This window comes from Vipera berus (assembly GCF_964194415.1).
Source record: "Vipera berus genome assembly, chromosome: 6".
Lineage (NCBI taxonomy): Eukaryota > Metazoa > Chordata > Lepidosauria > Squamata > Viperidae > Vipera > Vipera berus.
In genome coordinates, this window is record NC_138208.1 from 77916164 (window position 1) to 77943950 (window position 27787).

At 40.8% G+C, this 27787-nt stretch overlaps 1 protein-coding gene and 1 long non-coding RNA gene across 3 annotated transcripts; one reads left to right on the top strand and one right to left on the bottom strand.

Annotated features, from left to right (window-relative positions):
• Positions 1-153: 153 nt before the first annotated feature.
• On the top strand, positions 154-27547 carry IL17RA (interleukin 17 receptor A). 2 transcript variants are annotated; one of them, XM_081330217.1, is made up of 12 exons: positions 154-483; positions 8438-8462; positions 9512-9658; positions 10369-10496; positions 12330-12456; positions 14259-14306; positions 14383-14543; positions 15484-15561; positions 21144-21252; positions 21946-22047; positions 24082-24123; positions 24625-27547. In XM_081330217.1, the coding sequence occupies exons 1-12, from the start codon at positions 373-375 to the stop codon at positions 26058-26060; spliced, it is 2514 nt and encodes an 837-aa protein (XP_081186343.1). In that variant the 5' UTR covers positions 154-372; the 3' UTR covers positions 26061-27547. The 2 variants fall into 2 exon arrangements, with proteins under 2 accessions (XP_081186343.1, XP_081186344.1); XM_081330218.1 differs by having other exon boundaries at positions 21144-21177.
• Positions 18404-22909, bottom strand: LOC308669492. The gene is made up of 3 exons (XR_014026773.1): positions 22850-22909; positions 21899-22032; positions 18404-18459 (listed from the first exon to the last, which is right to left on the bottom strand). It is a non-coding gene; the product is annotated as an uncharacterized lncRNA (long non-coding RNA).
• Positions 27548-27787: the final 240 nt, after the last annotated feature.

Genomic DNA, 27787 nt, shown 5'->3' on the forward strand with positions numbered 1-27787 from the left:
CTAACTAACGGCCGCGGCTCGTGCGAGGCCACGCCCCCCCCCGTTTCCTCAGCTTGTCTCCTCACCGCCGCTCCAAGATGAGGAGGAGGAGGCCCGCCCACCTTCTCCTGCAAGCCCCGCCCACGCACCTCCTCGCCTCAAGGTGCCGCGCTTGCGCCGCCCCCTCACCGAGAATGGGCGGCGCGCGCCCTCCTCCTCTGGCGACCACGCCCACCCACCCACCCGTCTATGCCCCGCCTCAGGTGAGCTTCCTCAGACTCCACCCCGGCGTCCCGTTTCGAGTTTCGTCCCGGAAGCCAGAGGCGGGCGGAGCCGGGTCAATGAGGCTGGTGGTCTCGTTTCGGGAGCGGGACGGCGGCGGCGTCGAGGAAGATGAGGGGAGACGCTTCGTGGTCCTTCGTGCTCTTGGCGGGGCTGCTCCCTGGGCTTTCAGGGCTGAGGCTTCTCCTCAGCGCCCCGCCACTTTTCAACTGTTCCCAGCCGGTAAGTCGGGCCCGGACGGGCGCACAGCGTGGTAGCCCGCGGGAAGCAGGGCGGAGGGACACGCGTCTTTCTTCCCCAAAGCGTAACGGACTGTATCCCGGAGAGACGTGTGTGTGTGTGAAGGAGCCTTTCCTGTCTTGGGCCTGCCGGATGATCTGAACATTTTGGGAGTCACCCGGTTGGGGACGTTGAACGTGCCGAGCGGATTCTGCCTTGAACTCCCTTGACTTGAGAAAGTTGTGGCAAGATTCTCGCCTTTTTCTGCGTCAATTGCAGGTTGAGAGTGTACCAGTTTTGTTTCTGAAGCTTTTGTGGATCGTCTGATCTTTCCAAAAAGCTCCCGATCTTGCAGTTCTGACCTTTGCGTTTTGTTTTTCAGTCTATTTTCCTATTAGCAAAACACCATGGAACAAGGGTGTTCAACTTTGGCTGCTTTAAGATGTATACTTTAAGCATGGCTGACTGGGGAATTTTGGGAGTTGTAGTCCACGGGTCTTAAAGTTGCCAAGGACACCTGTGCCCTAGAACAGGGGTCAGCAACCTGAAACAGTGAAAGAGCCACTCAGAACCGGTTCCCTCACAAAAGGAAAAACTGGGAGCCGCAAAAAATGTGTGCGCATGCGCGTACATGCGCACATGCGCAGAACAGGGTTTGACTGAAGAGTGGAGCCAAGGCGAGATATGCACCTACCCTGCATATTTGAATTGATTGGTTGAACTTTTTTAGTCCCACTTTTTTTTGGGGGGACTACACGTAGCAGAAGACTGGGAGCCGCAGGAGACGGCTGAAAGAGCCGCATGCGGCTCCGGAGCCGCGGGTTGCAGACCTGTGCCCTAGAAGGTGGTGTTATTTCTCTGATTTTGGCCATGTGTGTGGTTAGAATCATACAGCTGTAAAGGAAATTACAGGTCGTTGGGTCCAAACCTTTATAACAGGGGTGTCAAACTCAGTTTCATTGAGGGCCGCATCAGCATTGCGGTTGCCCTCAGGGGGGCAGGTGGGTGTGGCCAGGGTGGGCGTGGCCTACTGGGTGGGCGTGGCTAAAGTGCGTATGGCCTACTGGGTGGGCGTGGCCAGCTCTACATCATTCGCATCAAGGGTGCCTATGGGGGCCTGGGCAGGAGTGGGACAGATCTGAGGGTCTCTGGCAGAAGGAGGGTCCCTGGGCCAGGGCCAAGGCAGTGGGGGCCGTTCCCTCACTGTTTCCAGGATGGCTTCGTGGGCCGCATGAAACCACTTCGCGGGCCAGATCCGGCCCCCGGGCCTTGTGTTTGACATGTCTGCTTTATAAGATTCACTAGACTAGTGTTAGCAAAGTGCTTCTTGAGTTATCAGGAACCTACACAGGCAAAAGCGTACTGAGAATAGTAAGAGTCACACAGTAACCACACAGATACACTGAGTTGTGATAAACAGAAAAATACTTTACTATTGGGTGTAAAAACAAAAACACAATCTGAATAAACAGTCCAGGTCATACACGAATAACAACAGATAAGCAACAGCAACAGTCCAGGGAGCATCCAAAATACAATGTCTTCTTACCGGTCTAGAATCTTCAACTAGAATCTTGTGACAGATGACCATCCAGGTGTTAAAGACCTCCAATGAAAGTAATAAATGAAAACTCACCTGCTGCTGACTGTTGCACTGGCTCCCAGCTAAAGCACTCCTGAAGTGCGTCTTAATATTTATCTTGAACCTGCTTCCTTTGCAGTTTTAACCCATTAGTTTATATTGGTCTATGACCACAATAAAGATTTAATTTGGTAACTTAGTGGCTCTATTCTGGAGCGATGAAGAAATCCATCCCCTCCCCTATAGCCCCTCAAGTATTTGAAGATTGCTATTTGATGTCTCTTCAGTCAAATAATGAACAGATCCTTAGTTTTAGGGTTCCTATTCATGCAGTTTTCAGACCCTCATCCTTGGATGCAGTCCTTTGAACTTGCTTTAGTTATTACTTGTTTTTTAAGCTACAGTATCCAGAGTTGGTATCCGGTATTTCCAATTGGGTCTGATCAGGGAATGATTATTACCTGGAATTTGTGTTCCTGTTAATTGCATCCCAAGATGGTATTTGCTTTTTTAGCAGCTGTATCACAGCAAAGCATATTATGTATTCCCTAGGTAAAGAGATGTATTAAAAATATACTCTTGTTCACCATATTTTTCATGGAAAAGAAATATTTTCACTGAAAGTGAATTTCTTCTACATTTTATATCATTTTTTAAAATCTCATAACTTCTAATACAAAAATACAAGCAATAGCATTTCAAAAAATTAATATAAACAAGTATCCAGCATACATTCAATGCACATGTGTACACGTATGTCTGTGTTCAGTAAATACAAATAAAATTAATCAGATTATGTAAGAGTCATCAGAAACAAACCATGCATATATTGGTTTTATTTAGATTAGGGATCATCGTTCAGGTAGTCTTTGACTTATGACCACAACTGAGCCCACATTTCTATTGCTAAATGATACATTTGTTAAGTGAGTTTTGCCCCATTTCATGATCTTTCTTGCCACAGTTGTTAAGTGAATCACTGCACCAGTTAAATTAGTCACACAGTTGTTAAGTGAATCTGATTCCCTCATTGACTTTGCTTGTCAGAAGGTCACAAAAGGTGATCACATGACCCCTGGACAGTGCAACCAACATAAATATGAATCAGTTGCCAAATGTCTGAATTTTGATCACATGACCATGGGGATGCTGTGCAGGGTTGTAAGTGTGAAAAACGGTTATAAGTCACTTTTTTCAGTGCTCTTGTAACTTTGAACAGTCAAAGTTGTAAGTGGAGGATATCTATATAGTCATCTCCTGAGGAGGATAAGCTTAATAATACAGCTGAAATTGTTCTTCAGATGTTGTATTCAGTTTCCTGCTTTACATAGTCCTCATGTTTTCACTAATTCTGCATTATTTGTTTCTTTAAAAGATTTATATGGCCACCTATCTTGTAGCACACAATTCTGGATGGCTATCAACAGTGATAAAAACACAAACATTAGAACTACACTAATTCAAAAAGAAAAAGTGAGAAAAATCAAGAAAAACCAGGTACCTGGTCCATAAATATACCCATTTATCTCTTCAAACCCTGAGTTCCAACATTAGTATCTCAGTGCCTGAGGGGAGAGCCATCTATCTCTTCACTAATTACAGAAGACATTACTGATAAGGTCATATTTTTATAGCATTCTTGGAATGATAGTTTGAATGTTAAAATTGTAACAATATATATTTATGTTTGCTTCTTTTTATTTAAAAAAATCTGCACCCATCCACATATATAAACATTACCAACAACTATTACTTAATTCCTGAATGGATGCCAGCAATTGCATTTTTTAATGAAGTCTGTTTTCCACAGTTTTCAGTCTAAAAGAATTTTTTTAAAAAAAGCAAAAGAGGGTTATGAGGCAGGGGGAGAGGCCTTGCAAGGCCTGGGTCAGGTTGAAAGAAAGAAAGATGGGTCTACTTAGCCAATTATCTTCTCTTAACTATCAGATCTGTGTAGCAAAAATTTGGATGATCATTAGTTGGTAACAAAAAGAAATGTTTGTGCTATGGTAAATCTAGCCCCAACACTAGACTTAGGAGTAGTAAAGAAAAAAAAGTTATAGATAGTCCTCAACTTACAACTACAGACATTCTGTCACCAAGTAGTGCACTTATTGAGTCGTCACATGACCACACACAATTTTGCATCCTTTCTCATTGCAGTCATTAAGTGAATCCAGCTTTTCCCCATTGACTTCGCTTGTTAGAAGCTAGCTGAGAAAGTCACAGATTGTGATTGTGTGACCTCAGTTTTGCATCCTTTCTCATTGCAGTCATTAAGTGAATCCAGCTTTTCCCCATTGACTTCGCTTGTTAGAAGCTAACTGAGAAAGTCACAGATTGTGATTGTGTGACCTCAGTTTTGCATCCTTTCTCATTGCAGTCATTAAGTGAATCCAGCTTTTCCCCATTGACTTCGCTTGTTAGAAGCTAGCTGAGAAAGTCACAGATTGTGATTGTGTGACCTCAGGATATTGCAACCATTGTAATTACATGCTGGCTGCCAAGTGCCCAAATTGCCATCATGTATCTACAGGGACTCTGCAATAGTTGTAAGTGCAAGGAACAGTTGTAAGTCACTTTTTTGCAGCATTGTCATAACGTTGGTCATAAGTGGAGGGCTACCTGTACCTAGAATACTGAAAGTGCAACGCACACCCCAAAAAGTAAGTCTTGCTTCCAAAATGAGACAAGACTAATTCAAGCAGCTAAAAGTTGTTTCACAAAACAGCAGTCACACATCTGTTATGAATTGTACAATAGTAGGAAACCAAGATTGTTAACTTCCGGATGAGGACATAGTAAATTTCTTAACCAGTGATGATAGTGCAGTTTGTCCATGTTTTTCTTGCATGACCATCTATGTTGAATATGCATGGTAAAAAGGGAACAATTGTGTCAGGAGAAAATGTATATAGAAAGTAGAGATAGCGATTGTGTGATTAATTGTGACCTTAACGTTTCTTTCTTACCCTCAGTAAGCAAAGTGAACTAGTTAGAGTAATATTGCTTAATGTCATGTTTCTCCAATTACTTTATGATAAATATGTGCATTTATACTTAGTTCCATTGAAAATAATGTATATAATTAATTTAAATATGTTTAAATAAAGGATTTGATTTAATATTTTAGTAAATATGACTTCACTATTCACATGAGTACACAGTGTGAATTCCAGGTTGCAAAAATTAATTTGTAAGATTGTAAAGTTACTTCCTCTAACATTATGTTTACTCATGTACTGTAAGTGGCCTATTAGTAGCACCTATTAACCAAAATAAGCTTCAGAATATCATAACCAGTGAATTATTGGAAGCATAAAAACAATAATTTTAATAATGAAGAATGCCTTTCATAATTTTGAGGATAAAAATGTCTAATTACTTTGCTAAATTAAATTATTCCCATGTTACATTTAAGTACAGACTAAATTGACTCTTTAGAAGAGCAAATGAAATGTACAGATAGACCACAGCTTATAACCACAAGTGGGATTGGAATGTCCATCTTAAAGCATTGTGATCATTAAGTTGAGTCAGACCTGATTTTATGACAATTTTTATAACAGTCATTAAGCGAATCCCAAGATTGTTAAGCAAATCAGAGGTCGTTAAACAAATCACACAAATGTTAAGTGAATCCAGCTTTCCCAATGGATTTTTTTGCCAGAAAATTACAAAAATAGTTCCCAATCATGATCACAGAATGCTGCAACCTTTCATAAATGGGAGAACATTGCCAACAGTCCAAATTGCAATCACATGACAATAAAAGTGGTCATAAGTCACTTTTCAACGAGGCTTCGTACTCATTAAACAAATGTTCATAACTTGAGGACTATCTTTTTAAAACTGATAGTAGCTTTATTTTATTTTTAAAATTTTAACATTCCTTAAAATCTTCCCAAATTTAAATCTAGACAATAAATCTTTTTTAAATAATAGCTTGATCTGCAAATTTTTAAGAATAAAAATAAGCTATAAAACAGGTGGGGGGAGATGGGTTCTTAAAAGGACTCTTGCTAAAAAAATGTCTTAAGGTTTTTTAAAGTAATTTTTAAAGATTTCAGAAACTTCAGGAAGATTTAAAGCTTTCTTATATGACTCAATCTAATGCAGTATAATAGCTTCATTTTCTATTATTTGAATGTCATAGTTGACCTGATGGTGTTTTATTTGGTCTTTATAAAATATGTTTACAATTCATCTATAGATATTCGACAAGATCATCTACAGCAGACAAGTGCTGTGGGAATAGTTCTCTGTCTACTTGTGCTACTGATAATGGTGGTAAAAGGAACTGAGGGATAAACAAACCACCACTCCAGGAAATGATCCTTCCCAAAAGTAACATATTTAACTGCCCTGCAAGCATGTGACTTCTCCCTATGTTTTTGCATTCCTTAATAAGAATCTTAATACTAAACCAAATGATAATATTGCATGCCTGTCAGAATTATTATATTTACTGTCAAAGGTGTTCTCTACAAACATAAAAATCAAGCTGCACAAAATAACTTGCATGCAGTATAATTTGCAAAAAAAATTGCATGGAACAAGCATATTGTTTTGCATTGCTTTTTAAAGAAATATTGATGCCTTTTAGAGCTATAGGAAGGCAGAGAACTACTAGACAGCAACCAAGAGATACAAACTACAGTAGTGTACACCTCCATTTAATGGTTGGAGGTAGTTTTTCAGCCTTGAAATGTTAGCCCTAACATATTTGATTCTAAAACTCTGATTCTAACTTTGAGAATTTTATATAGTGTAGGATTCTAGGAAGAATCTAGCACAAGCATAAGTCACTGGGAACTTCAGAATATACGGTAGATAAAAGCACATAAGAACACTAGTCTGCTTGGTGTGTAAGTTCTTTTATTATTGTTTATCTGCCAAGCTTGTCCTAAAACAGATTGTGAAGAACATGCATTGACACTTCACAACAACATACAGAAACTTATACAATCTTTCTTTCTTTCTTTCTTTCTTTCTTTCTTTCTTTCTTTCTTTCTTTCTTTCTTTCTTTCTTTCTTTCTTTCTTTCTTCTGAAATCACACAGCAATGATGTGATTAAGGACAGATATGCAAACATCCCTAACCACAGTTTTGGAAGTTGGGGCAATGTATGGGAAGTATGCGTCAACACATAACAGTAAAATAACTTCTTTTAAGTCAGAGGTCTTCAAACTCGGCCCTTTTATGACTCATGGACTTCAACTCCCAGAATTTCTCAGCCAGGCATGCTGGCTGAGGAATTCTGGGAGTTGAAGTCCATGAGTCATAAAAGGGCCGAGTTTGAAGACCCCTGTTTTAAGTTTATAAGCTCTGCAAAATCACTACTCATACGGTAGTAACTGTTTATTTTGAACACCATGACAGAATGCTATTGGAGACATTATATGGTACTTTAGGTTGACCCTCCATGTATCTGTGAATGATTCTTAGTACAGTGTAAAGTTTCTCCATCAGATGACATTTGGGAAATTTTGTCAAGAAAGATAACATTCTCCGTGTGAACTAGGATCAAAATAGGATCGTACTCACTTGTAAAAATATGGTGTCCTAGTAACTTTGGGGAATTTTTTTGAAATGGTTAGAGGGCCACACACAGATTGACTAAATAATCATTTCAGTCACTCTGTCAATATTTCCTAAGGATAGAAAAGCTAAAGATTTGAGTGCTTCACATAAAATTACCCTAGGAATTTGGGCAACCATAAGGGGGGGGGAATCATCAATATCAAAATGGTGATTGTAACCAAATAATCAAAACGCAATCCCTTTTTAAAGTATCTAGATTTCTTGTGTTTATCATTCTTTGTTGTACGTTAGGACATTCTGCTTACTTTTCTGCTACTTATTTGAACCTTTAGGATTTCAAAGGGGAAGATGTCACTCCACTTTCAATAAACAGTCGATTCATAGAGAAGTAGAATTAACAGGAAAATAAACGTCAACCATTTTTATCTTTGTGATCTATGTTAACTATTCTGCCTATTTTTATAGGAGTATTTGCATATAAACAAGATAATACTGTATTTCCTTTTTATAATGATTCAGCAACACAGCTTGTTACATTTGTTTCTCAGAATACATTTATAATCACATGTATGACAAAGAAAAAATACATTCTTTTTAAACATGTTAAAGTGGTTGCAGGTGAAAAATCATGTAATAAATACCCAGCTTAGTAAACTAATAAATAAGTGTCTGTAAAGCTTAATATCAGTTAAATCAGTTAAATTGAGGGGTGGGGGTTTTTGAGCTGAAAATATACGTGAGAAAAATACCCATTTTGAGGTGAAGCAACATTCATGATCTGTATGATTCTTAAGACTTTTTTTAGTAACATATTTATGCTCTCTCCTGTAGGGTTTACGCTGCCTTGTGCGAAACAGTAAGTGCACTTTTTTTGGTTTCACTCTTAATTAATTTTGCTCATTTTAGATTTGTAATACTAACTCTGTTCTGTCCAACATTTTATAAGATTGATATTTCACTAGGAGGAATGTTAGTGTAAGGTATCTATATCTCAAGTTTGGTTCAAATGAGTTCAGGACCAACATAATTTGCATATGAAAGTATACCTATATTCACATCCCCAACCACCTCTAATGTCACTCCAAACATTTGTTATACACACATCTACAAACATATTACGGTAAACAAAGAAGAGAATATCTCACATATGTCTTCCTGCTTAATGTTATCCACTCACTAGTCATTCTATTGATTTTCATGTGTGCTTTATTTTTCTCATACATTACTTTTACTCTATGGAGCTATCAAAGTTCCAACTCCATATCCACATAAAATGTTCCATAACTTAATCCTATTCCATTTACCATATGCTTTCTCTAAATCAAGAAATATATAATAAGCTTGTTTTTCCAAAAATTAACCCAAAGTGCACCTTTATATCAGGAATGAAATGTAACAATACTCTGAATAATCCATTTTAGAGTATACCCTACTATGGAATTCTTACTGTAAATAACATGTGTCCAGCTACATCTAACACACATCTTATCATACATATTATCTTTTAGAATAGCCTTTCTCAACCTGGTATCTTACAGAGTTATCAGAATTGGCTAGAAATTCTAGAAAATGCACATCTGGAGATAATTTGGGGAAGCCTGGTAGAAGGTGAGAGGTTTAGTCAATAGTAGAAAGCACATTTTGCTAAGAAGCATAGCAGCTTATGTGGAGTATTGACTGTTCAGTATGGACACTTAATACATGTGTAAGCTCACTTTGGTTCACCCTTTAATTCTATTTTTCTTAGCTTTTCTAAAGAGCGTTGCAATGCAGCAGATAGTATCTGATAGCTTGTGCTGCACTGAAAGTTTGAGAGGAGGCATCACAGCTAGAATGTTATAGTCCAAAGGAAAATCAATTGCTATCTCAAAAGTGGGACTGAATTAATTTCCATCAAACTTGTAGGTTATTGTGTGGATGAGAGCTGGCTCCTTCCTTGGAAATGGACTCCTTCAGCCCCAAGTTCTGTTGACGTATTTATTGATACATTTCTTGCTGAAGATGGGAAATTGGTCCCTGTGCTGAAGATAGACTGGAAAGTGGCTACTGATGGTACGTGAGCAAGAAATCAGTATAGAACTGCACTTTTACGGCATGTAAAAAATGTTGTATTATCTATTATACAAGTTATAGTAGCCAGAACTATCTCCACCATGTTTTAGAGGCTAGTTTAGGAGGTTAGTAACAATATGAACTGGTGATGTTTTTAAAAATTCATTCAAAAGTTATTCAAAAGAAAATAACCCTGATTTTAAAACACTTACTTAAAAAAATAGAGAAAAAATTAATCTGTCTGTATTATTATGCTTGTGGTGAATCCAAGGTACCCTCCAATTTTAAAAGTAAATGATTGGGTAGTAGGTAGTTTTCCTTTCAGATAACAACAGTTCAGAATAAAAATGTAAAAATTTAGAGTAATTTGGGGATGAATATTAAAATGGCAGTATAGCATGTCAGTATGTATTGGGTTTTTTCATAGAATAAAATCAAAACGTTTGAACAAGTCTTTGTTGCTTTATGCTGACTGTGATCATTGGTCTTTGTAGCCCATGATTCTCCATTTCCTGGACTGAACACTATAACTTAATTTTGCACAGTTGGGGTGATGGTGGTGGAAGGAATACTTTTTTAAACATTTGTCCTGACCTCCTGCATGCTGTTTGTAAATTATAAATCTTCTTGTGGTTTAGCTTGCAGCATGATCAGAGGATACAAAGAGAGAACTCTTTACCAATGTTTTTATGTCTTCTCTTCAACAATAGCAAGCATCATATATCTCAGAGGAGTGGAATTGGCTGTAGTACAGTTAAGCAGTAATCGGCAGGTTTGCGCTCAGTTTGACTTTCAAAATAACTTGACATTCCAAGTCCGTCCAGACAATGGGGGCCGGGTAAGCGATCATGAATGTTTTAATTTATATTTCGCCTCCTCAGAATCCAGCAGAATTGCAATGGGGTTGGGCAGCCTGGTGCATTTAGTAAAGTAAATAAATAAATAACAGTATATTTGCTATATAAAGTATGACATTTGCTAGCCAAAGAATAACCTGGTGCTTAAGAAAAGCCCTGTAATTAAGAACATGATCTGTTACATACAGTAAGCTTAGATGACTTGGTATAGTCTCTATTGTGTGTGAAATGCTAGTGTTGGAATAACTATATGATTTATGCTGCAGTGCAGAAAAAAAATGAGAGAAGGGATGAGAAAAGGCCAGGCTATAAGCAGGGAAACAGCTAAACCTATACATTTGGGTTATTGCTGCTCCCATTTCTGCTTGATGTAAAAGCACCAGCTATGTTGTGTTCCTCAGCTTAAGGAGGTGATAGAACACAGTACTGCAACTTCACTTTTAACAGCACTGGCTGAATATTTCTAGATGTCCTGGAATAAGAGGTCACAGACTGAAAAACATTCATGGGAAGCAAATATACTTGATTACCCCAGAGTGCTTTTCTCTCCCATGACTCCAGTTGCCAGCCTATAACATCTTTTAATCTATTATTTAACATCACCGTTTTCTCACTGTACATTGTGTTATATCAGAAATATGGGAAAGAGAGTGAATTTACTTCCTAGACCAGGGGTCCCCAACCCCCAGGCCACAGCCCATTCAGAACCAGGCCACACAAACGGCAGATGAGAGTATGCAGGCACACAGCTCCACTTACATGAGTAGTAGCCGCCGAGCCAGAAAGGTTGGGGACCTTTGTCCTAGATTATTTTTAAAAACTAACATTTGAGAGCTGTATGCAACGAAATTTCATTTTGATGTATGCCGATTGGTGTACATTCAAAGTGACAATAAAGTTGTCATCAATTGTTTAGGATAGAGCTGTATTAGGTATCTTGTACATAAAATAATATGAATTCATGTTTACAAGATTCCGCATTGTGAAGAGAATTGTTGTGACTCAGGGCCAGCCTGTGGGTCCGACAGCCGGCTCCGATGTATCGGAGGACTCAGATGTGGGGGAGGAGGGAAACGAACCGGCTGATGATGATGATTTGGAGGCTTTGCAGAGCCCTCAGCCGGGGACCTCTTCTCAGCTGTGTGAGCCCGAGAGTGCGGAGGATGATGACCCACAGCTGGCCCTGTTCAAGGACGCCCGACGCAGGAGGCAGACGAGCAGGGACAAACAAAGAAAGACTATGGGACTCCTCGGGAGGAGGCACAGGGAGACCACGCCCTGAGCTCTCTATAAAAGAAGTGTTTGGGGAGGGGCTGGTTGCTGAAAGCAACCTTTTCCGCTTGAGAAGACAAGCTCTTGTGTTTTTGTTAACTGCGTAATTAAATCTTGGCAGAAGCCTTTTAGCCTTGGACGCTTTCCAGACTCTTCTTTTGATTAGGGGTGCGAGAAGAGGGCTGGTTCAGAACAAGAATCCTCTTTTCCTTTTCATTATAGGAAAGCAGAAAAAAGAATACCTGTGTTAGAATATGTTGTTTCCACATTTGGTGAAAGAAACGAATTTCTATGCGGATATGGAGAAAGAACTCCTTACTTTTCTTTCCCCAAATCATGGAAAATGAAACGGGGATCTTTCAAATCCAGATAACTAGAGATCTGAACAAAATGAATTGCTCTGCCTAAGTGCTCGTATAGTTCTGGCTTGTGAATTTTCTTTTCTTTCTCCTAGTACAGAATTTCATACCTGTTCGGTGTTATAAGTCACTTCATTGAGTCACTGCATGTTTGTTAAAAGATTTCTCCTCATATTGTTTCAGTGGAATTTCTCTTTCAACCGTTTTGAGGTACAGCCAGGCCAAATGTACCAAGTAACTGTCTATCATTTGCCCAAATTAAGTACTGCAGGGGACTATAACAGGAGATCAAAGCCATTCACAGTACCAAGTAAGGGACACTTTTATGGTATATTTATTTACAGATTTTTTATTGACAATGCACTCCTAGATCAGCGCTTCCCAACTTTGGCTACTTTAAAATGTGTGGACATCAACCCCCAACTTGATGGGGATGAGTCTCAACAACCTGGTTCAGGATGAAAGCCCCAGATAGCTTGATTCTACCTGAAGGTGGCAGTCATGAAAATATCTGGTTTTTAAGCCATAATGGGTTTTATATACAAAACAGCACTTTGAATAGTACCAGGAAGCTTAAAGGAAGTTAATGGGTGCTCACAGAGCCAGTGTTATATGGCCAACATATTTAGAAGCAGATTGCTTGCTGCATTCTGTCCAACTGTATCTTCTGTATAGTCTTTAAAGGCAGCCCTATATACTATAGCACATTTCAATACTTGATCTGGAAGGTGATAAGCAATGGGTAACCATTATGAGGGCCTCACAACTATACAGATCCTCAGTTAATGACAATTTATTCAGCAACTGTTCAAAGTTACAGCAGCATTGAAATAATGTTCCTTACATCCAGACCACCAAGTTACAGCCATTGCAGCACCCCTGTGGTCACATCAGTGGTGGGATTCAGCCGGTTCGCACCAGTTTGGCAGAACCGGAAGCTAATTTTTTGTTGCCCAGGCCCAGAATAGACTTCTGTAAGTGGCATCCACACAGAGAACCAGTTGTTCACATATTTGAATCCCACCACTGTGTCACATGATCAAAATTTAGGTGGTTGGCACCTATCTGCTTGGAAAAAAATATACACAAGCAGAAGCTTACCTGAAAGAATAAAAAAAATGGAATTGAAAGAGATGTAAATGAAGAATCCTTAATTGTGCCAATTGACACTAGGATATCCTGAAGAAGAATTTACTGATAAACAAAGTCTACAGTACATAGTGTGAAGGTTGCACATTCAGAGTTGCAGTTTGCAGTGCTTAAAGTAAACACATTGAGGAAAAATAAAAAAATAAAAGTAGGGGAATGAAGAATGAACTAGTTCTGAGCAGAGAGAAACCTGCCACTTCTTTGAGAATACCTCCAACACATGGCATTTAAAGCCACTCAGCTGGGGAGGAAGGGAGTAGAGGCAACATGGCGCTGAAACCCGGGGTGCCAAACAGGGATATAAAGGCCTCTAGTACAGACATGTCAAACACAAGGCCCGGGGGCCAGATCCGGCCCACGAAGTGATTTCATGCAGCCCGCGAAGCCATCCTGGAAACAGTGAGGGAATGGCCCCCACTGCCTTGGCCCTAGCCCAGAGACCCTCCCTCAGATCTGTCCCACTCCTGCCCAGGCACCCATAGGCACCCTTCATGCGAACGTTGTAGAGCTGGCTACGCCCACCCAGTAGGCCATACGCACTCTAGCCACGCCCACCCAGTAGGCCACGCCCACCCTGGCCATACCCACCTGGCCCCCTGAGGGCAACTGCAATGCTGATGCGGCCCTCAATGAAATTGAGTTTGACACCCCTGCTCTAGTACATTGGTGGATGTTTGTGGAAGTTGCTAGATGATACAATGCGAGTCTGTGGAATGAACTTTGTAGAAGCTATCTGAAATGTGCTTTCTTAAAAAAAATACATTACATCTTCTGTAATTCAAATGCAGGGGTTTTTTTTCCCCTAATGATGTAAAACTAATAGTTTTAGCCCAATAATCTTTTCATAGTTGGCTTACATTTGAGCGTAGTTCTTTTTAGGCTACTTGCAAATTGAAGTATCCAGTTTAACCCGTATTGTCTTTCAGAACACAGATGCAATCTGTTTGTTTTTTTCCATTGCAGATTGCACGCATCCTACCATGAAAAAAACAGAACCGTGTCTACAAATAGGTATGCTTTTTTCAGGTGTTTGGGTGCATCCCTAAGCAGTGCCGTTTGGTGTCATTGATGAGTTTTCTGCACTTAGGGAGTTCGTGGGAACCCAGAATTAATGGAACAAGTCTAGATGATCATTCTGTGGTGCTGAGCTTTGACCCTGCAAAGATGCCAGCCACATATTTTATCCATGTAATCAGTTTTCGGCAGGATAAAAAGGAGTGCAAGAGGGCCACGGAAACCATTTCAGAGGTAATCAGTTTTGCTCCACTGTATTTTCTCCTCCAGGCATTTAATTTTACTTTAGCACTTCCTCATTATCAGTGCCATTACTTGCCAATCCATCAGAACTCTCCTCTTCCCAGTAACAAAAAATCAACAGCTAGCATGTCTGGAATTTGAGTCTTTTAAAAACATTGTTTACTACCAAATGTGAATTTGACATAAATAGTAGATCGTGAGAGTTAGACACCTGCTTATTTATGAGATTGAGACAGCTTTTGCATTTTCACCATGTCAGAATCTAGAATTTTATGCTACTTTTATTTCCTAGGAAATTAAGGGATTTTTTCCCCAAAGTGGTTTGAATGGTGTGCTGAGCAAAAATCTGTTTACTTAATATGCCTTTAAACCAGAACTGCTTCCAAGCAAGGAAGGAATTTTTTTTGCTGTTTATTGGAAAAGGAGAAACTATTTCAGAATAATTGAATAGAAGAAGCCGCAATTTCTTGCTTTTTCAGCAGCAGAACGCTAGTCAAGTATCCGCATGCTTGTATGTGAAGTTTGATCAGCCACTCCAGATTATGCTATGCTACTTGATTTCATGTTGGCATAGCTATTGAAAAATACACAAGTGCATCACCATTACGACAGCTGCCACTCACATCCACATGGGAGCTGTCCTGAATCCATTCACTGCTTTATGATAAAATGCAATTGCCCTTTAATTTCTATTTCTGAGCCTGCTTAGTTACTCCATAGGTACAATGTTTTAGATCAGGGGTGTCAAACTGCCGGCCCAGAGGCCAGATGCGTCAAGGTGAAACCGCGCCCACCCCATTGCCGGTAATGGGAAAAAAGTCGTGATACATTGCGACACGTCACGTGAGGTTGCGAGTTTGACACCCCTGTTTTAGATTAATCACACCGCTGTTGCTGGTCCTGTCTCAACTGTGCCTCTTGGTTTCTGCAGAAAGGTCTGCAGCAGCGCCTTAATGTCACAGTCAAGCTGGAAAGGAACTTGAAGATTTGTTGCAAATACAAAGTGGAGGTAGGTTTAGCTTTATTAGCTTCTGATAAAACAATAATTTCCTCCATGTTAATAGTCACATTCAGTTACAGGTTGACCTTGATTTAGTGACCAACAGCACTGAAAAAAGTGACAATGATCAGTCTGTACTACCACCGCCCCACCCCCCCAAGCATCCTAGCGGCTATAGCGCTGCTTCGAGCATACCGCCAGCACTAGTGCTGCTCTGCCCCTGAGCGTCCCACCGGTGCTAGCACTGCTCCGAGGATCCCGCCGGTTCTAGCACCGTCCCATCCCCAAGCATTCCGCCAGTGCTAGTATCACTCTGCCCCGAACATCTCAATAGCACTGGCGCCGCTATGAGCATCCCGTCTGTGCTACCGCCGCCCCACCCCCCAAGCATCCTACTGGCTCTAGCACTGCTCCGAGCATCCCACCAGCACTAGTGCCGCTCTGCCCCTGAGCATCTTACCGGTACTAGCACTGCTCCGAGCATCCCGCCGGCACTAGCACCACCCCATCCTCAAGCATTCCGCCAGTGTTAGTATCGCTCCTCCCTGAACATCTCACCAGCACTAGCGCCGCTCCAAGCATCCCGCTGGTGCTACTGCCACCCTTCCCAAGCATCCTACTAGCACTAGCACTGCTATGAGCATCCTGCTGGTGCTACCACCACCCCGCCCCGAGCATCCTGCCCTGCCCCTGTGCATCCCACCAGTACTAATGCAGCTCTGAGCATCCTACCACCGCTAGCACTGCACTGCCCCCAAACATTCTACCAGCACTAGAACCGCCCCAAGTGTCCCACCAGCGCTAATGCCGCCCTGAGCATCCCGCTGGCACTAGCGCTGTCCCATTTGCAGCATTCATGCTTGTGTGGCCCCATCTGCACATACGCAGCCTGTTTGCGTGCATATGGGCACTCGCACGTGGCCCATTTGTGTGTACATGTGTGCCATAACAGTGCCTGCCTCTCTTTCTGGGCCAGCAAACCAAAAAGGTTTGTGACCTATGGCATAAGGAACAACCATAATAGTCATAATAGTAGTAAACTTGGAAGGGACCTTGGAGATCATCTAGTCCAACTCCCTGCTCAGGCAGGAAACCCTATACCATTTCAGACATATGGCTGTCCAGTCTCTTCTTAAAAACTTCCAGTGTTGGAGCATTCACCGCTTCTGGAGGCAGGTTGTTCCACTGGTTAATTGTTCTAACTTTTCAGGAAGTTTCTCCTTAGTTCTAGGTTGCTTCTCTCCTTGATTAGTTTCCATCCGTTGCTTCTTGTCCTGCCTTCGGGCGCTTTGAAGAATAGCTTGACTGTTCTGTACCAGCCTACTACCGGCCCTGCAGATAAGGCAGGGACAACCCCTTTACAAGAAGGCAAGAGGCTGGAACTAAGCCTGCCAAATTTATGGACACAAAAGCAAACAGAGCAAAAACAAGACACGAACCATGAAACAGGAGCTATTCAAACGGTTGCCTTCAGCAAACCAGCCCTCCCACGCATTCCCCTTTTAAACAGTTCAGGGCGTGGCTTCTCTCTGCCTCCTTCCGAGGTGCCCCATTGCCTTCCTCTGTTTACTGCTGATTGACTGCCTCCTGCGTCGGGCGTCCTTGAACAGGGCCAGCTGTGGGTCATCTTCATCCACACTGTCAGGCTCACACAGCTGGGTCTGCGTCGTAACCAGGTGGGAGGGGCCTGGCTGAGGGCTCTCATCAGCAAGCTCTCCAACACCCTCAGCAACCTCTCCAACACCCCCCTCCTCCTCTTCTGAATCGTCCGACCCAACTGCCGAACCCACAGGCTGACCCTGAATCACAACACTGACTCCCTCTTCTTTGTGGCAGCACCTGAGATATTGGAACACTGCTATCATGTCATCCCTAGTCCTTCTCTTCATTAAACTAGACATACTGAATTCCAGCAGCCGTTCCTTATATGTTTTAGCCTTCAGACCTCTAATCATCTTTGTTGGTCTTCTCTGTACTCTTTCCAGAGTCTCAACATCTTTTTTTACATCGTGGTGACCAAAACTGGATGTGGTATTCCAAGGCATTGTAAAGTGGTATTAATACTTCACGTGATCTTGATATCCCTCTGTTAATGCAGCCTAGCACTGTGTTGGCTTTTTTGGCAGCTGCAGCACACTGCTGGCTCATACCAGAATCTAGTAGTTCTGCTATAAATACTTCAAAACCTCCTCCCAGAGGGGAGCAACAGAAACAGACTGTGAAGTGGGTATGTGGGGTCTCTGACAATGGTTCAAACTCTAAGCACATAGCACTTATAGGCAGTGTCCTCTCCAGAGTGCCATGTGATCATCATTTTTGATCTTCCCAGCTAGCTTCCAACAAGTGGAGTCAATGGGGGAAGCCAGATTTGTTTAATGACTGCATGGTTCACTTAACAACTGTGGCAAGAAAGATCATAAAATGGGACAAAACTCATTTAACAACCATGTTGCTCAACAACAGAAATGTTAGGCTCAGTTGTTCTCATAACTCGAGGACTACCTTGGTGGGGATGGGAGGGAGAAAACTGGAGATAAGGATGTTCTCCAGAACTCAAGCTCAGCTTCTGATGACCAAATAGACACATCCATAAAACAACAGTAAAAAAAATGGGTTTGCTTTCTTCTGGGATGTTTTGACTTCCCAATTTTATCTCCAGTCCTGGGATTTCCCAATAATCTCCCATCCAAATATCGAGTTGGCCCTGTAGTGCTTAGCTTTTCAACTCACCTGCCAAAACTTCAGGGTTTGGGTGGTCATAAATTAGTTGACAGAATCCTGAATTGTTAACATGCGGCAACAAAGATGACAGTGTTGATTCACTTATTTTAGAGACCTCTCTCCTTTTCGTTCTTTAGGCATCTGCAGTCTTTTAAAGTAAGGAATGTTCCTTTGAAGTGGTAGAAACTGGAAAAGAAACATCAAAAGGAAAAAGAGTCCTTTCATTTCAGAACTGAATTAAGGAAAATCAGCTGCATGCTGCTTTTTGCTTCAGACAACATCTGCTTCACTCTTAGCTAGGTTGTAGCCAATATAGGGCTCATGAACATCAATGTGCCTATGGATATTTCTCTTGGCAACTGCCAGATCACTTTTTTAGGTATTTTTTTTTAAAAAATTAAAAGCAAAGTGTCAGCCTTTAATCTAGCATTAACTCTGCAGGACTTTGTCTGCATCTAGATGCTAAATATGGTCGGACCTCAGCGAAGACTGTGGACTATTCTGGGAATTTTTAAAAAAACTTACAAAAAGATGATTTTTAAAAAGTATTTTTAAAAGCCATTTCTATTGTGTTGTCAAAGAATCAGCATGTGTATAGATAGACATTAGGAAGCCAGCTGTCAGGCACAAGTAATCAGATCTACAAAATAGGACTCAAGCTAACTGTTTTATTAGATTCTGCCTATAATACAGGAATCTCCCAAACTGGTTGCTTTCCCTTGAGAACAGATAGACAAGGTTCTATGAAGCTTAGGGAGATCAGTCCTGGATCTCTTATGGCCACACAAAGATTCAAGGCCAATTCCCTGCTTGATCCCTCCTCTCTGACTGGCTAGGCATTTTCCAACATTAGCTTTACCTCCAAGATCATGAAGTACCTCTTCACCTCCAAAGATATGACCATCCCATACATATATTTAGAAAATAAAGGGAGGGGGTTGTACTCCAGCCCTTTGACAGTTGTCCCCTTACCCAGTAAAAAACAGAGGTCACTTAGGATAATTATTATAATTATATAATAATAATAATAATAATAATAATAATAATAATAATAATAATAATAATAATAATAATAAGAGCCTTGGTGGAGCAGTGGGCTAATGCCTCCTTAAGTAACACCAGCTGCCTGCCATTAGTGCAGGTTCGCATCCCACCAGGCTCAAGGTTGACTCAGCCTTCCATCCTTCCCAGGTAGGTAAAATGAGGACCCAGATTGTTGGGGGCAATTAAGCTGACTTTGTAATAATGCCGCTTGGGGTGTGTGTGAAAGCCCTAATAAGCAGGCATATACATAGAATGAAGGCTACTGCTAAGCTTGTAAGCCGCCCTGAGTCTTCGGAGAAGGGCGGGATATAAATGGAATTAAAATTAAAATAAAATAAAATAATTAACTGGGTCTTAGCCAGAGGAGATACGGGGAACAATCTCATCTATTTGCCTTCTGATAGATATGAATTTCATGATCAGCCATGCATGTCATTCCAGCTGTTTTGGTATAACATTCATCTTACTAAAATTCCAAACCTGCTCATTGCCGCAGAAATGTTGCCCGCCTTTTTAAAAACTTTGATTATTATGAAGACAGGCTTATGAACATAACACATTCAGTTAACTGTAAGTGGATTTTGGCCTAGTTTTTCTGAATATAAGTAGCCCTTGACTTAACAAGTGATCGCTTAGCAACAGTTCAAAATTACAATATCTTAGACACTCAAAATCAGCCCACATTTACGGCTGTTTGCAGCACACCTGCAGTCATGTAACCATCTACCACATTATTCCAGAAACCGGTGTTTATTTACAGTTCTGGCAAAAATCACCCCATCCCAAATAATGAGTTTTACAGTGCTCAATTGCAATTGTACCTCGAGAAGTATTTTTATTATCTGTTCACATCAATGTGAAGTCACAGTTGTCAGTTCTTAAGCTTATAATTGGCCTTCATATGCATCAAGTTATTCCCAAGAACCTAGGATAATCATAATGTATCAGTATAGTGTATGTGCAGAACCAGGCAGTGTGGCCTTTGGTAATTGACAAATGAAAATTTTGTCAATGTACAGATTTTCTAAGTGCTATCTAAGATTTTTTTTTTTGGTATGACATCCAATGTGCCGATAACCCCTGGGAGAACCACAGCCAGTTTATAACATAATCTTTCAATTTTCTTTGTGATCTTCTTCAATTCTTTCTGTTCTGTTCTACAATCCCCTGGTATTGTCACATCAATTATCCACATTTTCTTTTTTTCCAGCTACAGTTATATTTGGTCTGTTATCTTTATATGTTTATATTCAGAAATCATCATCAATAATAATAATATACTATCTATATTGAGAGCATATTTGATGTAGCAGTTAAGGCACCAGGATAGAAATCAGGAGACTTGAGTTCTAGTCCCGCCTTACGCACCAAGACAGCTGGGTGAACTTGGCCAGTCCCTCTCTCAGCCCTAGCAAGAAGCAGGCAGTGGCAAACTACTTTCAAAATCTTGCCAAGAAAACTGCAGAGACCTGTCCAAGGGATCACCAGCATTCAAAACTGACTTGATGGGACAAAAAATAATTTAAAAAAATAAAGTTTACTTATATTGTTATATATAGTATATTGTTAATATACTATATTAATAGTATATTGTATATAATAATATAATGCATTATAGTGCATAGTAGTATAATTACATGTTAATATATTATTGTACATTGTTTTGTCTAATGTATAATATGTTACATTTTATTTATATAATGTATCCAAGAGAAAATAGTAGTCCTACATAAGCTATTTTTTTCTTTAACTTTTTAAATCTGGTGGCTGATTGAGCACTGAACTAATTGCTATAATTACCCTCACTTTTCTTTTTTTTTCTCCAGATCCAGCCAATCTTTCCTGCCTGTGCTACAGACTGTAAGAGGCACCAGTTTTTAATCCCATGTTCTTCTGCTGATGCTTTAAGTGTTACTGATCATTCCGGAATGAATGGTGCATATATACTCTTAAAGTGATTTGATATAGTTAGAAAAAAGTCAATTTTTCTATAGAACAAGAACTTAAGAACTGGATTCTCCCCTAATTCATGTATTCTAATGTACAGAAATATATCTAAACTTCTGAGTATGAAGGAAGTATAATATCTGGATGATTTAGCAAATTCCCTCCCCTTTTACCCTAAAAGATTTTCCTTCAGTTTAGCAACCCCCATGAGTATATGTTTAAGGTTAACAACTGAAGGGGTACAAATTGTCCTTTCTCCCAGAAAGAGTAAACATGATTCTGTTGTTGCTTTTGTACCACAAAATGTGGACTTGGGGTTGAATGCTCTGTGCAGAATCAAGAAAAAAATTATTGCAGGAGCTTACCCTACTCTCAAAAGGAACTTTCTTTTGAAAGTTAATGTTTTTGTGGATGCAGTAATAATTTGCGTGATGCCTGGCCACACTTACATGTGCCCTCTGTTATACCACATTGTTTTGGAGAGCCCAATTAAGCTGAAGATTGGAATTTGAAATATTAAATATCACAATAGCTTCGTGCAGAACCAATAAAGTAAATTGTTCTACTATCTCGTGGCCCACTGTTGTTAAAAATGTGGCCTTTCCTATGTATCAAGACATTTGTAGAGTATTACCTGGTTTGATGACTCGACCTATCATTTTTATTGATATTATTTTTCAGATACATTTTCGGTGGGTTTACCTTGGACCCACACTATCATCTGCGTTCTGTTAGTTGGTTCAGCTCTTGCTTCCGCAATCTGCCTTACTCGAAGACAAAAAGGTAAGGTGGGTTCTAGAAATGGGTCTAAGAGGTGTTTTGTCTTCAGATCTTTATTGGAATGGTGTTGAGTTGGACCAAATTTGTGCAGGAGCAGCAGTCATTTATTTTCTCACCCTGGAAGCTCTCCCCCCCCCCCAAAAAAAACTTCAGGTTTGGGCAGACAGGCTGAATCTTGTAGAGAACTGCAGGCTGGGAAGAGGCTAATCAGGTCAGGGCTTAATTTTCAGGTACCGTAGTTTCCGGCGTATAAGACTACTTTTTAACCCATGAAAATCTTCTCAAAAGTCAGAGGTCGTCTTATACGCCGGGTGCTGAAAATTTAGGGACAGGGCTGGCTGGAAAACCTGGAGCGGATCTCCCATTTAGTCTACGCAGGGAAAGCGGGACCAATTGGAGAAGAAGCTGCAGTCTGTGATTTTTTACAGGCTGGGGTCTGGGCGTCTTTTCTTCTAAAGTTGAAGAGCAGCTGTAGTATATCCCAACTTGAAAGGCAGGTGGGGAAGGCAGCAGCCAGAGCAGCGGCTTAGCTCTAAGGACACATTTGACTCAGGAACTGGGCAGGCTGGCTGGAAAACCTGGAGCGGATCTCCCATTTGGTCTTTTTTTTTAAAATCCCATTTATATCCTGCCCTTCTCCGAAGACTCAGGGTGGCTTACAATTTAAAGCACAAATCAATGTGCTTAGCAATAGCCTTCATTCTGTGTATATGCCTGTTTATTAGGGCTTTTACCCCCCCCCCAAGCAGCATTATTACAAAGTCAGCTTATTGCCCCCAACAATCTGGGTCCTCATTTTACCTACCTTGGAAGGATGGAAAGCTGAGTCAACCTTGAGCCTGGTGGGCTGTGAACCTGCACTAATTGCAGGCAGCTTGTGTTACTTAAGGCTCTGCGCAGGGAAAGCTTTAGAGTGAATTAGGAAAAGTGAAAAAGTGAATTAGGAAAATAGGGAATGGTTGCTGGAATCAGGGGCTGCCACAAAGAAGAGGGAGTCAAGCTATTCTCCAAAGCACCTGAAAGCAGGACAAGAAGTAATGGATGGAAACTAATCAAGGAGAGAAGCAACCTAGAACTAAGGAGAAACTTCCTGACAGTTAGAACAATTAACCAGTGGAACAACCTGCCTCCAGAAGTGGTGAATGCTCCAACACTGGAAGTTTTTAAGAAGAGACTGGACAGCCATTTGTCTGAAATGGTATAGGGTTTCCTGCCTTAGCAGGGGGTTGGACTAGATGACCTCCAAGGTCCCCTCCAACTTCTTCTTCTTCTTCTTCTTCTTCTTCTTCTTATTATTATTATTATTATTATTATTATTATTATTATTATTATTATTATTATTATAGTTTAATCCACTTGCACTGTTTTATGTTTACATGTTTGATGACAAACAGCCTTATGTTTATAAGTGACAGTTTTCCTACTAAGCACCTGCATGTCATAAGCATTTGAATTAAAATTACCATATTAAAATCAAATCTGATGTTTTTAAATTTTTATTTGGTGTGCGTTGGAAGAGGGGTAGTCTTATACGGCGAGTATAGCCCAAACCCTATAATTTAACAGGAAATGTAGGGGGTCGTCTTATACGCCCAGTCGTCTTATACGCTGGAAAATACGGTATATCTTTCTTTGCCCTTTGTCTCCCCACCTGTTAATCCATGATATTCAACAGGGGAGGAGCAGTATAGAGTCTGGGAAAACTCAATTTCAGCCCTTTTGGGCAAAATTTAGATAGCCTACTGATACAAAGTGATGCAGTTGGAAGGCTTTGTCCTACCCATTGTTAATGATAGCCAATCATCTTAATTTCCTGGTCAATCTGACGCCATTTTTTCAGCATTTCATTTATGTTTCCCCAGTTGTGTCAAGGAAAACTTAAATTCCAATTCCAGATCCTGCTTTTCTTTGCTTGCACTTGAGTCTCAGGACGAAAGTCATTGAATCGTTATCCCTCCTTTTCCAAAAGTATCTGAACTTTTTTTTTGATCCAAGTTACGTTCTTTGACATTTTCTATGTTCTTCTTTCCCTCCTAGAATTAAATTCTGCAGCAAAAAACTGTGATTTTGAACTCCAAGGTAAGAGAACTTTTACTTTCTATGACTCTGCATTGATTTATAATCTAAGTACATGGATTAGATTCAGAGAGAGGACAGTATTGACTCTTTGTTTTCTAAAAAGTTGCATGTGTGCTTTCAGTCACATACACACAAACAAAGGCAAAGTCAATTCTTATAGAGTTATAAACTATTCATCTATTTCTGTGGCTGAATATCGGCTTGGCAATGTTTATATTAATATCAAGGACTGACAACTTTTTTTGCAGGAGAAATAAGTTTCTACACCAAGGATTGCTATTTTCTGAAATAAAATATCTTCCACATTAAAAATTTGGTACTAGAGATAAAGTTTAATTGACTAAAGTGAAGCTAATGACTTTAAAAATTGTTTTAATATTAAGTGCAGTAATGTAGACAAGTAACAGTCCTATTTCTTGTACTCCTTGTTTTCCATGTATTGGGGGTGGGCAGCAACTATAATATTACATTTTTTATGTATTTAACTTTTTGATTTTCCAGACGTCACCCCTATGTTGCAACCTCCTCCACACCTCAAGCCACGTACAGTTTGGATTGTGTATTCTGCTGATCACAAGCTCTATGTAGACATTGTGTTGAAATTTGCTCAGTTCATGATCACAGTGTGTGGTACGGAGGTCATCCTAGACCGGCTAGAGGAACATCAGATCTCTGAGATGGGAGCGATGTGCTGGCTTACTCGGCAGAAACAGAAAATGGAAGAGCTGTCTTCAAAGATTATCATCTTGTGTTCCCGAGGTACTCGAGCCAAGTGGCAGGCTATGCTTGGGCACGAGCAATCCACTGTACATCTGAAGCAAGATCACCTGCTACCAACAGGGGACATGTTCACTCCAGCACTGAATCTGATTTTACCAGACTTTAAGCAGCCAGCTTGCTTTGGACTGTATTTAATCTGCTACTTTGAGGGCATAAGCAATGAGAGTGACATTCCAGACCCATTCCATGTCACCTCCAAATATCAGCTGATGGATAAATTTGAGGAAATTTACTTTCTAATCCAGGATCTTGAAAAATTTGAGCCAGGGCGAATGCATCAGATCCCAGCCATCTCGCCTGAAAAGTACACCGAAAGCCCCTGTGGCAAACAGCTGAAGGAGTCTTTGCAGAAATTCCAGGCATGGCAGGCTGAGCATCCAGATTGGTTTAAAAGTGAATGTGTCTGCCGTGAGGATGAAGGTGATCTACAATCTCTAAGTGGGGAACTCACTGAAGAATTAATATTCCCCGGGAAAGGAATTCTTAAGAAGCAACTGCTTCCAAAGGAACCTGACCCCAATAGCTATTGCTTAGTCAATCTTCTGGTTAATGAAAGTGACTTGGGAGCATATAAATTGACACCTCAGCATCTGTCACAAGAAGATCTAGCATTCCAAACTCTGGTCACTCCTGCTGAGACACCTTCTGTTCAGGTGGTCACGCCAGCTGCCCTTGCAGAAGAAAAAGAGATACTCAGTCAAAAACTGTTGACCAATGAAGATTGGCTAGAAAGTGTGCCTATGATGGAAGCTAGCATCCCAAGAAGAAATAATGTCATTCTTCAAGAGGATTTATCCTCAGATCCCCAGGCCTTGCCAGCTGATGTGAGGCAACAACTGCAGGGATTGATGTATTCCCTCTATCAACAAAGTATCGTCCCCTCGGATATGCCCCGTTGCCAAGAAGATGTTGATGAACAGCAACAGCTGGTATTTGAGGAGGCTTGCAAAGTTCAGAGACAGTCGGTACAGTCCGATCAGGGTTACATCTCCAGATGTCCTTCTTTGCCTTCTGATACCCCTGTTGAACAGGAGGAAGAAGAGAGCCAACAGGAAGGATGTTGGTCTGGTGGGCATCTCACTGAAGATGTCTTAAGTAGTCTAAAAAGTCTTCAGCAGCAGTTGTTTTTCCAAGATATCCAGAAAAACTGTAGCTAAGGTCACTTGGGAGAGGGAAGGGAGAATTTGTTTTGTTTTTGAAACAGCTAGACAGCCCGTGACTGGTTGGGTGATTTTTCTTTCAACATATAACACAGCCCTGCATCGTTTTCCCTCCTTTTATGACCTTTGAGAGCTCTGGGGAAGCTGCCTCCTCCTCCTCTTCCTCCTCCTCATGGAACTGCCTGTCACTTTGCTAGGGGGAGGGAGAATAAAGGGAGGGACCTACCACAAGAGAAGAAGAGGGTTCAAGGGTTCAACTATCATTGGCCAGGCCTCCCAGTCACTCCTTCGTCCTTCCTCTTTCCAAATGTAATATAGGCTTGCACCTTTCCCCTCCAATCACAAACCTTCTTCCTCCAGGTGACCTGCGGAACTGCCTGCCACATTGTTGTGGAAAGGGAGAACTATGGAAGCCATGGACCACAAGGAAAATTGCATCTTGCTTCTCATTCTGGCATATCCCCAAGGGAGGAAGAAGGCTCAACTCAAACAGCCCTATCTTACCAATAGGCATCCATGTTACTCCCTCATTCTTCCCTTATTAGCCATTGCCGTTAAGAGATCTAAAATTTTGACCATGGTTTCAAAGCTGCCAGTGGTCGCCTGTCAGATCTTGCTACCAGCCAATTGGGTGTAGGGGCCAGAGGGAGGCTGGATACAGAGTAGGTATATGCCCTTCCCAACTTTCCTTGTGCTATGCTGGGGGTCCCCAACCCCCGGGCTGTGGACCAGTACCGGGCCGTGGTATGCCAACAACCAGGCTGTGCAAAAAAGGGAAGCCCCATCCATGGGATGCAGGCAACACGCAAAACCACGCCCCTCCAGTCCAAAAAAAACCCCCTTTCTCCATGGAACCAGTCCCTGGTGCCTAAAAGGTTGGGGGCCACTGTGCTATACAAGCTATACGTTCCTGGAAAGTGTAGTCAGAAAGTATGGCACTAAAACTTTGTCAAATTTCAATCCCACGGGAGTCATGGATCCCAGATTTTGGACTCATTCTGCAAGTTGGTCCATTTAAAAAGTATGTTGGTTCAAAAATTGTTGCTCTATGATGCATTGGAGGCTACAAAGTGTCAAACAGAAACAAGAGTTTTAGTAGTATTATATATAAGTTAATGGGTGTTTGTTGAATTGTGCAGCGTCTAACCTGAGCTAAATAGCAAAGTACTATGATGATATAAACTGCCTCTTAAGAGTACAGGGATAGCCATTTTTAATTGTTTTTTAATTTTTGTATTGATGTTTTAAACACCTTGTAAACCTCCCTGAGTCCTACGGGAAAAGGGCGGTATATAAATCTAATAAAATCTAAATCTAAATCCATTGTGGCTGATAGCATATTATCTGTGAATTTAGTAGTTTTGTAAGGCTAATCAGTAAGAATTGCCCCATCTCTTTTTATAAGTATTCACTTTTGTAACTATAGTTACAATTTGTAGCAGTGAATTTTGTTTGCCATTTTTGCCCTATAAAGAAATGTTTCCTATCACCTCTGCCATTTAATTTCATAGTATTATCTACATTTATTTTATTACTAACAAGGAAGAAAAATTCTACTTACCTTATGACTTACATCCTTCTCTCTTTTGTACCTGATTTTGTCACTGTTTGCTTTTTTTTCCCTGAACTATAGTACCCAAAACACTTTATCACAACTGCTAACTGATCAGTTGGATAATGTATTTCTGCAATTTCCTATGCTAGGATGTCTGTGTTAAGCTAAT